This window comes from Pezoporus flaviventris, unplaced genomic scaffold, assembly GCF_033815535.1.
Source record: "Pezoporus flaviventris isolate CSIRO_AGI_PZ_B2104156 unplaced genomic scaffold, CSIRO_AGI_Pfla_v1 ptg000066l, whole genome shotgun sequence".
NCBI lineage: Eukaryota > Metazoa > Chordata > Aves > Psittaciformes > Psittacidae > Pezoporus > Pezoporus flaviventris.
In genome coordinates, this window is record NW_026892614.1 from 25,631,063 (window position 1) to 25,645,982 (window position 14,920).

Below are 14,920 nucleotides of genomic sequence, written 5' to 3' on the forward strand. Positions count from 1 at the left end.
TCACTGTATGAGAGCTACCACCTCTTAAAATTACGTGAGGCAGCATCAGAAACTTGCCTTCTGGGATTCAAAGTTCCAATCAGTGAAAGAAATACGAAAATGGGGAGTTTGGGCCCTTTGTTTTAGAAGCTGAATTTTCCGTATATGGACAGAATGTACTGTTTGTGCCTGAACTAGTAGCCTTCATTCCTGACTGTTGTGTGATAGCTTTAGTTTGTTTGACATCTTCTCTTTTTCAGTGTTGTGAGTTTCTTACTTTCTTTTCCCTCCCCCTCCCACCCTTCCCCCAACTCTTTTCTTTCTTCTTGCGGTTTAGAAATCAAGTTCCTCTACCACAACTGGAGAGAAGATCACTAAAGTCTATGAGCTGGGAAATGAGCCAGAGCGCAAGATGTGGGTTGATCGGTACCTCACCTTCATGGAGGAGAGAGGCACGCCTGTGGCCAGCCTGCCAGCTGTGGGCAAGAAGCCCCTGGACCTGTTCAGGCTCTATGTCTGCGTCAAAGAGATTGGAGGTTTAGCACAGGTGAGAAGCGGTGCTAGAAAGTGAACCTCTTGAAAACTTGATGCGCACTCTATTTTCTAGAGTATTTCCTGCTGGTTACACCATTACATTTTCAGCCTTGACAACATTGTTGAAGAAAATAGTTTTGTGCTTTACTATTTGTCTTTAATATTTGTGCTTTAATATTTGGAGTTCATCTTGGCTGTGTAATTGCCCTAAAACTCTGGCGTTTCAATCAAAATTGGCCATTGCTGTAGACAGATGAAATTTTTAACTGTTCGGGGAAATCCAGTAACTCCACTAAAAGAAAAAAAAAGAGGAAAAGGCCATTGGATCAAAGTTACAAGTAAGTAACAGATGATAGAGCTGAAAGGAAAAGGATATTTTTAAATCCATCCTTCCCAGATAGGGATACTGCCTCTAGGACAAATAATTCATCTCTCAAAAGAGGTGTCAGATACGTTCTTGAAACATAGTCCTTCATCCCAAACCTTTCATGTCTGAGTGTCTCTGTATGGTACATTTGTTTCTAAGACATGGACTGTGCTTTCACTGTGTTTGGAAAATGCTTACAGGACATTTTGGGTTGCCTTACAAACATAATGATTACAAGGAAAAGGTGAATTACTTAACCAAGATGAAAAATGAAAGCAAGAAGACCTGAGAATAAAAAATGGGAGAGAGAAGCTTTGGTTTGTGTTCTCAGCAGTTAACTGGAAGTTTTACAAAGGGATGTTTGGAAATTAATTGTGAGTTCTGTAAGACTGATCACCACAGAGCAAAACGTTTCATTGTCTTGCACCATCAGAAGGGAAAGCAGGAGAAAACAGTCAGTATTTGCAGCCTTAGATTTAGTATTCAAAGTCATCTGTCCTTGCCTAATGTTCTTACAAAGCATCCCTGGCATTAGGGGCTCACTCTGGCTAGGTGCTAGAAGGTACTGTGAAGTGTTGAGACCCATAATTTCTGTGGATTCAAGAAGATTTGTAGATGATCAGTGCTTTGCAGGATGAGGTCCTAAGCATAGCTGTATAGATAAATACGCATATGCAATATTCAATATAAAATCGGTAATATTTAATATTCAAATAGATATGATTTTACACTAATTACAAAATTAGAACTTAAAAATTAGATCCTCAGAAAGAGAACACATTTTAATAACCTGTATGGTTAATTCAAGAAGGAAATGTCCAACATCAGTTAGTATCATTCTCTATGCTTTTTTTAATTGTACACAGTACGTAAGATTTGACTACTGAATTAGATCATTGGCCCTTCAAGTGCAGAGATTTCAACTATTCATTAAAGGTAGGCAGAGAAACGTAACATAGTTCACCTTGCCAGCTGCTAAATGCTGTATATGGGTAAGAGGTGTTATCCTGACATTTTTAGTGATCAGCTTATGCCCCCCAGCATCATAAAGATTTGATTACTTTTAGCTCAGAAACTTTATTACAGGTAAATTTTATCATGCAGCTGCTCTGCCTCATACAGCATGATTGTGCCCATAGTATGACTCTTAGCATCAAAAATTAGGCAAGATGGGGGGCAGATGAGATATTCTAGAGAGTCATTCGTGTTTGCTTATTATTTTGGGACACTTGGTGTTGATTTGCAGTGACAGACATTATGCTTTGCCAAAGAATAGATGCTGTTCATTCGGACTGATTTTTGAAAGAGCTTGAGTTACAAATGTATGTTCTTCGGTACTGGTAAAAATTGACACTTAAAGTCTCCTGGTTTTGCTGGTGTGCCCACATGAATGATAATTACTACTAGTGAGAGGCACAGAGCTTTCTTTGCTGAGGTTTATTGAAATGCACCTGTGTCCTACTCTCCTAAAAAGCTGTGGCTCCAACTGCTGCACTTCACATCTCATAATTCTGTCTGGGAAGAGGCAGGGAGCGGAGCTGTGCAGCAGCGGTGCATATTCTCTGAACAGTTGCAATTGATGTGGTCCTAACATGAACAGACCAGCTGTTGGCAGTCTTCTTTTAAATGCCAATATACTGGGCATTTAGGCATGAATGTTTCTGTTTGCATTATGCAATGTGTTCATTACGCACCACTTAGCTGTAAGCCAGTAGGCACAAAGGGCTGTGTAACTGCATTTCAAGCCTCAACAAGGGCAGTTTATGAAAATCTCGTCTCCTTTAACTCCTGGATTCTTGCAGGATGTACCAGGGAAATAAAAACCTGCTTGCTATCAATGCTATCCTCTAAAGATCTTCTCTGAGTGGCAGCAGTTACGATGTTATTAAACATTGAAAGAAATGTCAAAAATGTTTCCTTTGCTGGCATGCAGGCTTAGGAACAGTATGGCTAATGATAACCTATGTAGCTATACAAGTTAAGTTGGAGTCATTAAAATCTGAGGCCTCAGGGCAAGTAGCAGTCATGGGATCAGAATTCATCCCCAGTAAAAGCTGAGATACGTAGACCTTTAAAGCCCATTTATTTCAGAGCTGCTCCCCTCCTTGGGTGACACTTAGCAATTGCGCAACTGGTTGAATAAACTCTGGGACATCAGGTATTACAGCAAAAATACTGGCTGCTTGAGCAGTACCTCTGAGTGAGCCAGAGGCATCATCCAGGATGACAGATGAACTTCACTGTTACTACAGATCACCTGTGTTTGAGGAACTCTTGAGCAGAGTCTCTCAATATTCTCAGCCCTACACTGCAAACAAGACTCGCAGTGGAGTTGTGCAGTCAGCATTGTAATACAGAGTATTGCTGGACTATCCCTGTGTGAAGTCTGCCATAATTAATTAAGGGCCTCGCTTCACTCTGCCTCTCATCTAGCCAGAGGATCATTGATCTGTCCCTGCAAGAAGCCCTAAAGAGAAAGGACCTGAACCAGGAATTGCAGGCTGAACTGTTTGACAGCTGGTGGCTATCTTGGAGAAAAATTTATTTTTCATATTAGTGCTCAAGCACTTAAATTGCAAAATAATGCTCTTACTGCTTTCTAAATTAGTTTTTAGAAGCTGCTTTTTAATTGGAATATGGTGGGTGTGGGTGGGTGTCAGAGACAGGGAGAACAAGCATGAATTTGCTTGGAGATGGATTGCTAACTGAAAAGCATAGGCCCTAGAAGAGTGCAAGGCATTTAAAAGATGCACCATGCATAAGACTCTCCACAAGCAAAGCATTTTACGTTGCTATCAGCAGGTTCCTTAATGGTTTTATAACTGTAAATGCTGTCTGTGCATTACTTCGTGTGGGAGTAATGAGCATTAGTTAAAAGAGGAAAACAAAAAAATTACAAACCAAGACATAAAGTGCCTTTTTTTCCCCCTCTTCCCCCCCCCCCCCTTTTTTGTCTCCTGACTTAAATAAACCACATTGCTGCAAACCACCGATCCTGCCATTTATTTCGCTAGGTTAATAAAAACAAGAAGTGGCGTGAGCTGGCAACCACCTTGAACGTCGGCACTTCGAGCAGCGCAGCCAGCTCCCTGAAAAAACAATACATTCAGTACCTGTTTGCCTTCGAGTGCAAGATTGAGCGAGGGGAGGAGCCCCCTCCCGAAGTCTTCAGCACTGGAGATACTAAAAAACAACCTAAGATTCAGCCGCCATCTCCTGGTAAGTCAAGAAAACTGCAGCCTCTTGCACCACCGGTTTTTGAATGCAGAAGGTAGTAGGTTGCAGTTTACATATTTAGAAGCATGTCTTGCTAATGCTGGACAAACGACAAGGATAAGTATGTTGTTGGCGTGTTGTTTTCAAACTTAGAGCTAGCTCTTGAGTCAAGTCAGACTTAACTCTGAAGGGCCGTCTGCAGTCGTGTGTCTGGTTTGTCATTGCTCACTCTAACATATAAAGACGTGTGCACCAACATACCCTTAATATTCAGTTACACTGGCACAGTAGAAGGAATAGGATTCTGCATGGGCCTGTGCTGTAAGACGGGAGGTAGTTGGTACTAAATGGATCATCTATTTGCTTATAAAGATCAGGTTTAGGTACTTGCACTTCCTTTGCTATGACAGAAACTGCATATTCAACACAACTGTTGGTCAGTAAAGCTTCAGTTAGAGTCAGAATGACAGATGATGGACTGATGATGAGTGGTTCTCATATGGTTGCTCTGATATAGCTCATGTTGGATGTGTGGCAGGTGGAGAGTAGTGTGGTGTATCCCCAGTGCCAGACCTCATAGTTGGAGGCACGCTCTCTGCGTTTTTGTTGCTAATCCTGTATGTCAGATGAGTCATTAGCATCACTGTCTTTATCTTCTCATCTGAAAAATCTAAATTGAAATCGCTTTATTTTGGCTGTTCTTTATGCATGTATGGTGCGATGTTTGAAACCACCCTGTTTTCTTTCTAAATTTAACTTAGGTCTCTAAAGATTTGATAGTCATGATTGATACTTAAGGCAAGACAAGCATAGTACTAGTTTATGATGTTGCCTTCTGGACTACCCATGGAAGAGGAAAAAAAATTGCTTTGTTTTGATGTTTATTAGGTTTTTTCTGACCAACAAAATAATTTGACAAAATTTGTGAACTACCTTCGCAATTACTGTTACACAGACCACCTTCTATTACTGTGAAGAGAATATAATTCCTGAAATGTTTACAGCAGTTCCCTGCAGTAAGTTTTAGAAGGAAGTTTTAGGAAAGTATTAAATAACTTAATTTCTGTTAGTGCAGTTCACTGGCTGAAATTGGGAAGTGGCAAGTCAGGGACCAGCAAGCTCTGCAGGCAGTTTGCAGGCTGTCTGACTTCAGTATCCTATTGTGGATACTAGAAAATTGCAGAGACCTTTATAATCACATAATACAGTTCTAGGCTTTACAAGATCATTTCTTATGATAGTGCTTTGTCAGTGCAGAAAACAATAACAGCGATAAGGTTGAAGTCTTTTTCAGCCTGATGTATTCAGTGTAAAGATTCAGGGAGGTGTTTAGTTAAAATCTGCCTAGGTGCGGCTGTCTAATAACTTAAGTATTTCCCCTGCCTTGTTAACACCAAGGGTTATCAGGCACCCTAGCACCAATTATTTAATAGAGAAGATAACGAGGTTACTTTGCAATGCAAGTTTAGAAGATGCAGAAGAACACTTGGTACTGGAAGTGAAGCCTATAGTCCGAATATTTATCTGTCTGAAATGAGCATAAGTGTCCTGAATGTGCACTACTGCAAAAAATAAAAGATGTTGGACATGCCTGTCACTTCCTGAGAAGACTGGTAAGGGGAGCTGACGCTGTTAGACTTGTTAAGGAGGTTGAAGAGGAAATTCAGCTGTTCCTAAAATTAAACTGCAGTACTAAAACTGAAAGAGTATGTTGCTTTACTCTCTCCTGCCTTGCCCCTTTGCATCCAACACTGCGCTCAGTAGTTGCTTTAGGGATGATCACCATAAATTAGCTGAATTTTGAGCTGAAGAATCATTATTTAAATATATAAACCTGAAACAAAGGAATAAAATTGTCAGACATACCACTTCTACAGGGTTCTTTTGCATTATGACGCTACAGATGAAAATGGCAAAGTCCGAGTTTAAATTTATCGTAACATTCAAGCAAGCTGTCTACGAGGAGAACTGAAACTATTTTTCTAAAATAAAAACACAGCAGGACATAGAGACTGAAAGAGGGGGAAGCAAGCAAAGATCTCAAGGTTTGTTTTGTTGGCAAGAAAAGAGCTCGTGTCACTGAATGGGACTGCACTTCTTTACGGAGAAAGGCTTTCCCAGTGTGTATCAGCTTTAGTACATGAAATCCCGCTGAGGTATAGATGCTGCAGAGAGTACAAGCCTGTTCTCTTTAATAGTCAGCTTTTTTTCTTGCTCCTTTTCCTTTAGTATATACCAACATTAACATTTTAACTGCACAAAAGAAGTAGAGTTGTAGACGTACTTTAGTTAATCTGTTACTCTGGCATTCAGAGGGAGCAGGAGCCCAATACAACAAGAAACAGTAGCCTCCAAAGGTCCTTGCTTTAACCATTAGCCTCTGTTGTGCAGTTAGCTCAATGGAGGCAGAGTCACTTTGAAGCCAAATCCATTCACGGGGAACTAGTTACAGTATTAGGGCTTAAGTTAATTCTGATAAAAAAGCAGGGGGACTTGCCTCAGAGGGGAGGGTGTTGTATTTTTTCCGGTTCTAACCAGCTGGTGCTATGAATTTAAAATCTTGAGAGTTTAAAAATCACCTGATATTCATAAGACTTTTAAAACAAAATATTTCAATTGCTTATAAGAACACATTGCTGCCTTAGTACAGAGAAGAATGCAGTTGCTATGTAGATGTAGTTCCCAGGTAGATGTTATTCAAGGTGGAAGCAGGCTGAAGAACAGTTTAGACAGCTTAGAAGCACAGTTCTTCCAGATGTTTCACATCCAAGGGGTGGTTGTGTTATGACTGTCTTACAGAAGACCTTTAGAATGTAGTCGTAGCAGTACTAGGAAGTGCAGCTCAACAACTGTATCAAGGAGACTGCTGTAGAAGAACCCAGTCAGGGAAAGGATGCGATGTGTAAGTCAAATGTATGGGATGGCAAGGCAGTGGTGTGTTCCTTTGTAGAGCTGCCAGGGTGAGGTGAGGGCCTGGATGTGTTTTAGGGTGGTTTGCACTGCTCCGAGGCTGTGCAAGTTGGAGACGTGTTGTGGTAGGCTGAGGCCTTTGTATTATAGCTTAACCTGTCTGGGTCAGCAGCCAGCAGCAGATACTTGGTGACAGGCTAGCTATTAGAGGATGTCTGTTGGCCTTATGTCCTGATTATTGGGTCCACGGTAAGGTCCGTGTCAACTGTTGACTGCTCTTTTGAAGCATAGACAACCCCTTAAAGAGAGAGGGGCGTTGTAGATCTTCATAAGATCTTTCTAGGACCTCTGTGCTTTCCAGAAGTGGGTGCAAAGGCAAAATGCTCTGTCATGCGTGTTTGATAGTTCTGACTGAAATACGCACAAATTATGTGGCAAGTTCTAAACTGAAAGGAATTCTGGGGGCATTACACTAAGCACTAATGGGTGCCAGAGAAATTTCAGAAGAGCATCAGCACGAAGGAGTTCTATTCCGTTGCTGTGCTATGGCACTGTAGATTCTCAGCTGCAGTATGTGGTAATGTATGCATGACTCTAAAAATGACAGGCTGAGTGTTTATCCTGTACTGAATGGACAGAATGGCCACAGTGGTACAGCTAAGGATGCTCCTGAGTAACACTCAGCAGCTGGCCCTGATGTCAGCAGAGATTTTCATTACAGCAAACCTGGAAAATTGTGTGCCTGTGTTTGGAAGAGGGAGTGAGAGCACGCCAAGAGCGTGTGTGCCCTGCGTTTCCTTGGCAGCACAGAAACAACACTTGGGGAGGGGAATGGGGGGGGGGGACACGACACAGCACCACACGACACAGTCATTCAGTGAATGCATCTGTAACCAAACCCATCGTCTCTGCCGGCGGGTGGCTGACTGAAGTGCTATTATTAGCAGGCAGGTGATGTCATGGAGCGTGTCATGAGGCCAGCCAGGGAATCCCCATGGAAGATGGATGGGCAAGGGGTTGGGAAGGGTGGAAGGGGGGACAGAGAGCGGTGCCCCCTTTCCCTGCATCCGTGCCCACCCAGGGGGGCCCTGCTGCAGCAAGCAGCCCCCAGCCCAGCCTAACTGGGGCACTGGGCTCATGCTGTGTAAATTATCTTCCCAGCGTGGTGGCTGGCTGTTCACTCTGAAGTATGTGAATGTACTTAACCTTCAGTAACCTTTCCATTGTTTACTTCAGAGTATACATTTGTAGCTTCTGGCAAAAGGTAGGGATATCCTAGAGAGCACATCAGGCCTCATATTAATGGAGTTTTAAGAGGCTGCATTCTTCTTTCTTTTTTTTTTTCCTGAAGGGAAAAAAGTGCTGGCAAGAGAAAGACTTTTTTTTTTTTAAACTGCATATTCTGTTCTGGTAAATAAAGTGTCTTTCCCGAAAGCAGTACTTTCAGGAAGAGTAGGCTTTGCGTGCAGGCTGTGCAAGGAAGAATAAGGCTGTGCAAGGAAGAATAATATGTGCCATTGAGTGAGCTGTGGAAGGGTTTGTAGGACCCCACCTTCTCACTGACAAAGATGTTCATCTTATTTCATTTTGGGTGGATTTTCTGTTGTTAAAACATATTCTTACAAATCTGTTATGACATTTGAAAAGTGGGTATTCCTTAGATGTGGGTGTGGGATGAAGAATTCAGTAGCTATGTATACACAGTTTTTTTCCCTGGGCATCCCCAAATCAGCTGCATAATCATGTAAGCAGAGATTACCTGTTCTGAAAGAACACTGTTGTTTGTCTTCCTTCTTAGTTCTTTAATACTGAAACTTATGAAGCACTTCTAAAGCTACAGTTTCTATTTCAGAATGTCCACAATCAAAATTAAACATGTACCATCATAAAAACCCTGCAAGGATAGGTGTAGAAATTTCAGTGAGCAGCTTAGCAAATGTAAAAATTAAGGTAAAATATGAAAAAGGCATATGGTACTTTCTGCAGAGAATAGGGTTGTTTTCATATTCTTTAACTAGAAAGCATTGCTAATGGCTATGTGTGTAAAATATATATGTGAGAAAACATAGCTAGTTTGCATTTAATGTGTGTGCATGCAGGTAACCTGTGTGCACATGCTCTTATCCAAAAACTGTTTGAAGTGTATTGCTTTGATACAAAGTCAAGCGCTGAGAAGATAGGAAATGCCAAAAGTGAGATACAGTCTTTGCAACCTTAATTATGTTTCTTGTGCATATACAGTTCAATACACTCTTAATTACACAGCCACATTGAAAATTTTTCCATGAAATGTTTGTGTCATTCAGTGCATGGAGTAAACAGTGCTCAGTGAATGAGGGACTATTCAGTATTCTGTGTTATCCCCACTTGTGCCACTGTTTTCAACCGGACTCAGAGATTTGGGTTTACTCCTTAGTTTTTCTTGTCTTTGCTACAAATGTATTTGAGACCTTTAACAAGCATTAATCAGCCTTTGCAATACTCCTCTTGAGAGGGAAAGTAGTATGATTCCCATTCTACAGAAGAGGAACTGGGCTTCCAAAAAATTCACAACATAACAAACCCTATTACCCTGTCTTTGCTTACCAACCTCTCTCCAGTTTAACTGTGAGCGCTTGTGCAGGGTAGCTTCCTGGCTATAGGTTCTCATACTCAGCTCCACATTGAAGACTGCCCAGATCAACCCAGGAGATGAATTACAGTGGGAGTCCGTGCACCCACAGCTTGAAATAAGTAGAAACAGGATCTTCAGAGAACCAAGCAGTAAACTTATAACAAGTTAATAATCTCCACATAGAAACAGGTATTTTTTCACATTTATTTAACCAGGTCACTGGAACAGCAACAGTACTTTCCCTGTCACAGGCACATTTACAGCATTTACCACCAAGTCTCTTCTTCAAATAATGAAGGGACCACTGGTGCTGTGTATGAAAAAGTTGACCAAATACATGTTTGGCTTGGAAGACTCACAGAAAACTATTTCTCTTCTGGGGACAACAGAAGAGGACTATATATTTTCAAAGACATATTTTTAGAAAAAAATGGCCAGTTACAGCTGAAAATTGTGAAAATAAAATTAGCTTGAGGGGAATTGACTGAAGCTTGGCAAAGGTACTGAAAATCACATCCCAGAAGAGAAAGTTAAGTTGGTTTAAAGATTGTATCTGCTTTGCTAACAGTAACCATTAAGAGTACACACTTATTCTTTCTGAAGGAATGTGCTGTCTACATTTATGTTATTTCTGAAATAAAGGTGAACTATTCAGTGGCCTGTTGAGCCTATGGCAGTTTCTTGTAGGGCATATTCACGTTTGGGCCCTTCTCAGTAGCTGATGACCCAGTCCAGAGGTTGACACACTTGCAGTCCCTATCCTGTATAAGTCTCCCTGACTCAATCGTAGCAGTACCAGAAATGGCACTTCTCATGATAGCATTTGCCTTCCATTTTTACATCTGGCTTAGTCATTTAGAAAGAGGCAGGGGAAAAATAGCCATAACCACCATAACCTACAACCACCACCCAGCACAGGTAGGATAGAGAAGATGTTAATTGCTGGTTAATAGCCCACCATAAGAGAAATACACAGGGTTAGGCCGTATCGTATTTTACATTAAGTATAGGGGTACACTGAGGTGTTTACTTACATGGTTCTAATCTAACAAGATGTGACAACGTGTGGCTTAACTCAGAAATGCTCTCAAGCTTTTTAGAAGTAATCTAGAATCATGTTTAAAGCTCAAGGGCAGGAGAATGATCCTGGCTCATGCAGGCGTCATATATACAAAGGGCTCACTTTATGTGAACATGATTTTACTTTTACATGGATTTGTTTTATTATATCACTAAAGCCTTCAGTTACTGTAGCACTAGTTGTTGCAATCGTTGTTACTTTATTAATGCAATCAGAGAGCTTTTAAACTTTTTTTGAACCTCATTACTATGCAAGCGTATTCCAGAAATGCCTGGGAGAGCTGAGGACAAGAACAATGTGGTCTGCACAATGTGGATTTTACATATTACTTGCTACTGAGACTGATTTCCAGATAGTGGAACATGTGTTACAGATATAAATGAAACACATATAAAAAAGGTGTTCTTCAGTTAAAAACAAGCTCTGCCTGTCAAGATGATGAGTGTTCTAGGATTCTGAGTCAATTATAAACTACTCTCTCTTTCACATACAGAAGAAAAGACCATACTGCTTGTTCCAATTTTCCCTCTAACAGTAATTTATAAAGTTTTGTTAATTGGTTCTTGAATGTAGATAATCAGGCACTATAAAATGCCTACATGATAGTTCATAAAAAAGAAGGACCTCTCACACCAAAGACACGTCTTTCTAAGCCTATTAGATGTGTGGCTTTTTTCTGTTGGTAATTTTTTTTTTCCCCAGTTGCATCTGAAGATTTGAAGCTTACAAGTTCTCCCTAGGTAGAATTTCTGCGACAAGGGGAGTCAGATCCAATGTTTAAAAATTGTTACTAATTCCCACTTAACCACCTTCTAAATAAGAAAACCGCTACATCAGGTCTTCGGGGCTGGGAGCATTTCTCCTCAGTAGTTACATGAAAATAATAACTCCGGTGTCTACTTTAAAAGACTGGTCTGGATTTATTCTATCATTAGTTTATATGATGTATCATCTAGTGCCCTTATTACTGCTAAGTCTCATTGGAATAAAGCAGTACAAGCTTTTCTATGCTTGTCATATCAAGAATAGAGCTATTTACCATGGTGAAGGCGGCAATAGTGCAATTACTCTGAGATCTCAACATAGAAGTTTTTGAAGATGAAATAGATGCTTTGCAGAATTGACCTGGTCCTGTGACATACGCTCTACAATGACCTTAACTACAGATGTCCGTTGCTATTTTTACAGTCTTATTAGGAGTGTTAGCTGTAGCCTCCTGCTCAAATTCTACTTTCAGTGATCACTTTCTTCTTATCCCAGATTGCCTTTTGCTTTTTCTTAAATACAATCTTTTGCCATGCTGTCTCAAAGATGGCATAGGGTTGCAGTGTGCCACTTATCATTTGCCATGTTTCACCATGGCGATGTCTGCCTTTAGTGGTAAATGATGAATTTATATTATTATAGCAGTTTAAATTTGTGAGGAAAAGCTTCTGGATGAAATTTGCCCTATAAATGTATGTGTTGTGGTAGTGATTATAAGAAGAAGCTGTGCCAAAGAACAGCCTTCATTTACTCTGTTGTAAACTATAGACGGTTAACTTTGTATCTGTGACCTCTGAATTAAATAATCTTTTATCTAGGTGATTTCTGTTCCTGTTGCTTCAGGCAGCAGATTAAATTCACGGTTCCAGGAAAGATGATGACTATTACTGCACAGCATATTCTGGTATCAGAGGATTTTGGGGAAGTTCTAAAGTGCTGAGATGCATGTTATAAGCATACTTATGGGTGAAAGAACCAGTTTCTCTACTTTATGATTATTATTTCCACAGTAATTTGGCTGCTACCTTTTAATATTTCCTGTTTCTTTAATTTTCCAGCAAATTCCGGTTCCTTGCAAGGCCCACAGACTCCACAGTCTACTGGTAGTAATTCCATGACAGAAGTGCCAGGCGATTTGAAGCCCCCAACACCAGCATCAACACCTCATGGACAGATGACACCTATGCAGGGTGGCAGGTATGAAAAGAGCTTTGTTTCATTTTCAGTTGGGCTGCAGTTCTACAACAGTTCCAGTCTTTCCCAACTGTTAGGGCACTCATCTGATGCTGTGGAGATCTAGTCAGAGTCTTAAAAGTGGCAGGGAGAGGGGGAAGGGGAGGAAGGATTAGGAGCTGCATTAGCTTTCTGAATACTAGAGGTGGATCAGACAAGCACCAGTGCAAAGGGGTGCATGTGAATATGTGAAGAGTGCAGAGGAAGGTGGAGCCCAACAGCACCAGCGTAGAATCACAGCTTTCCTTTCCTTGTTTACCCTGTACTCCTCTGGTATACAGGTCCAGACATTCATGCTCAGGAACGACTAATGTGTGGTTTTAAGGTGTTACTTAAATTCAGATTATGAAAATCATATATAATAACAGTTGTTGAGATAGCAGAGGATTCAGCTGGATGGACTAAGAGATCACTTTCTGTTCTGTGTCCTGTAAATCACAGAGACAGACTTAATCTGAATTGAAGCCTTCCCACTGTTCATTAAGGATCCGTATCCCACTGAAGTCCAACAGAAAAAGTTCTTGTTGACTTCAGCAGGAATGTAGCCAAGCTGTGAACTATGTACAGTCACTCCAAACATACTTAGGTTCTTTTTTTTCTCCATCTGTGATACTCCAGGAAGGATAACAAGAACCTTTTTTAGTAATCTTTAATTCAGATTGAGTTTCCTTTCACTATTTAAAAACCAGCAAAACAACTTAGTGAAATTTCAGAAATATTTAGACTTTTCTATGAGTAACAGGAACACACACAGCTGAATTAGATTAAAACCCTTTAGGGGTTCTTTGAAGTAAGTAGCCAGATAAGCCTGGGGAAAAAATGGGTAGATTTTTTTAATGATTGTCTAGTGTGAAAGTATTTTGCATGTTCCTTAGATGTATCCTGCACTGATGACTGCCACAGCATCATGGGCTAGGTGTGTAATAGTCCAGTCTCTTTTCACAATTGTTACGAATAGATGATGATGTTAATGTCTTCTTTTTTTCATCTGCTAGAAACAGCGCAGTTAGTGTGCATGATCCCTTTTCTGATGTAAGTGATTCAGCATTCCCAAAGCGAAACTCCATGACACCAAATGCACCATACCAGCAGGGAATAAATATGCCAGATATGATGGGAAGGATGCCATATGAGCCGAATAAAGATCCTTTCGGTGGAATGAGAAAAGGTATTTTCTTTGTGGGAGGTTAAGTATTCTTCCCTACTCCTATGTAATCAAGATGTTCTAGTTGTCAAAATGAGCTCTTTACTGATTTTGCCATTGGTAAAATGGCATCCTTGTAGCAAAAAGAGAGGTGTAGCAAAAAGAGAAGTGTAGCAATTGTGTTTCATTCTGGTCTGGTCATATTTTTCCCTCTCAGAGTCACACTGTTTATTTTAGACTTAACAGAATCCTAAAAATGCTTGTAGGAATACATTTCAGGAAATGACATAAATTCATAAGGTTAGATTTTGTGCAACACCATAGGTTTCTTGAAGGTGGTTAGCCACCCTGCAAATCCGACGCTGGACTTCAGTGTTAGAATATGGTCAAGGAACATGCCTGGTTGTAGTAGGGCTGAACTTGGAATTCACTGTGTGGAACTGAGCCAGTCTCCTAAAGCTCTCTGTCTCAGTTTACATATTTTCAGAATAAGAAAGCTAATTTTTTTCTCACTTGAACAGGCCCTGACAAAAGGTAATGAACACACTCATTTGTTTATTTTTAGAAAGCAAAAATTAAAATGATTGTCAGACCTGACTCTTGTCCTTTTGGCCACTTAACCTACAGATAGATATTGTAAAACGTGCTTAAAATGAATCAATCTTGCATGCTTCTTATATAGGAAAGTGGGTGGAGAGAACACAAGCAGGGTTCACAATGCTGCAAAGAGAAGAGCAGATGGAGGAGATGAAATTAAGAAAGTGGAAACTGAAAGGGAGCAAAAGGGAGGAATGGGAAGAGGAGGTCCAGAAATCAGGGGAAGAAATATATGTGATGAAGCAGAGAGATGTTTTAAAAGAGATAGTTAACCTGACATGATTTTTTTTAAACCTTCCCTTTAAATTCTTTCACCTGGACTGTGGATGCTAGCATAACACAGTTGGAGGAAGAGAAAAACCTCTCTGCCTTCGATTCACTTCAGGTTTTATATCCGTGTAAGATTAAGTGGGTTTATTGCACTTTGGTATACATTTATCCTATCGAAATAGAAATGTCTGTGTTCCGTATCTACTATGA

General features: G+C 40.4%; 1 protein-coding gene across 10 annotated transcripts in view; it reads left to right on the forward strand.

Annotated features, from left to right (window-relative positions):
- ARID1B (AT-rich interaction domain 1B) overlaps positions 1–14,920 on the forward strand; it is a 329,589-nt gene that overhangs the window by 301,249 nt on the left and 13,420 nt on the right. For all 10 annotated transcript variants that reach the window (XM_061471608.1, XM_061471615.1, XM_061471609.1 and 7 more), the window contains 4 exons: positions 317–526; positions 3,895–4,099; positions 12,525–12,663; positions 13,695–13,867. In XM_061471608.1, coding sequence (XP_061327592.1) covers positions 317–526; positions 3,895–4,099; positions 12,525–12,663; positions 13,695–13,867 — 727 coding nt within the window. The remainder of the gene's footprint in view (positions 1–316; positions 527–3,894; positions 4,100–12,524; positions 12,664–13,694; positions 13,868–14,920) is intronic.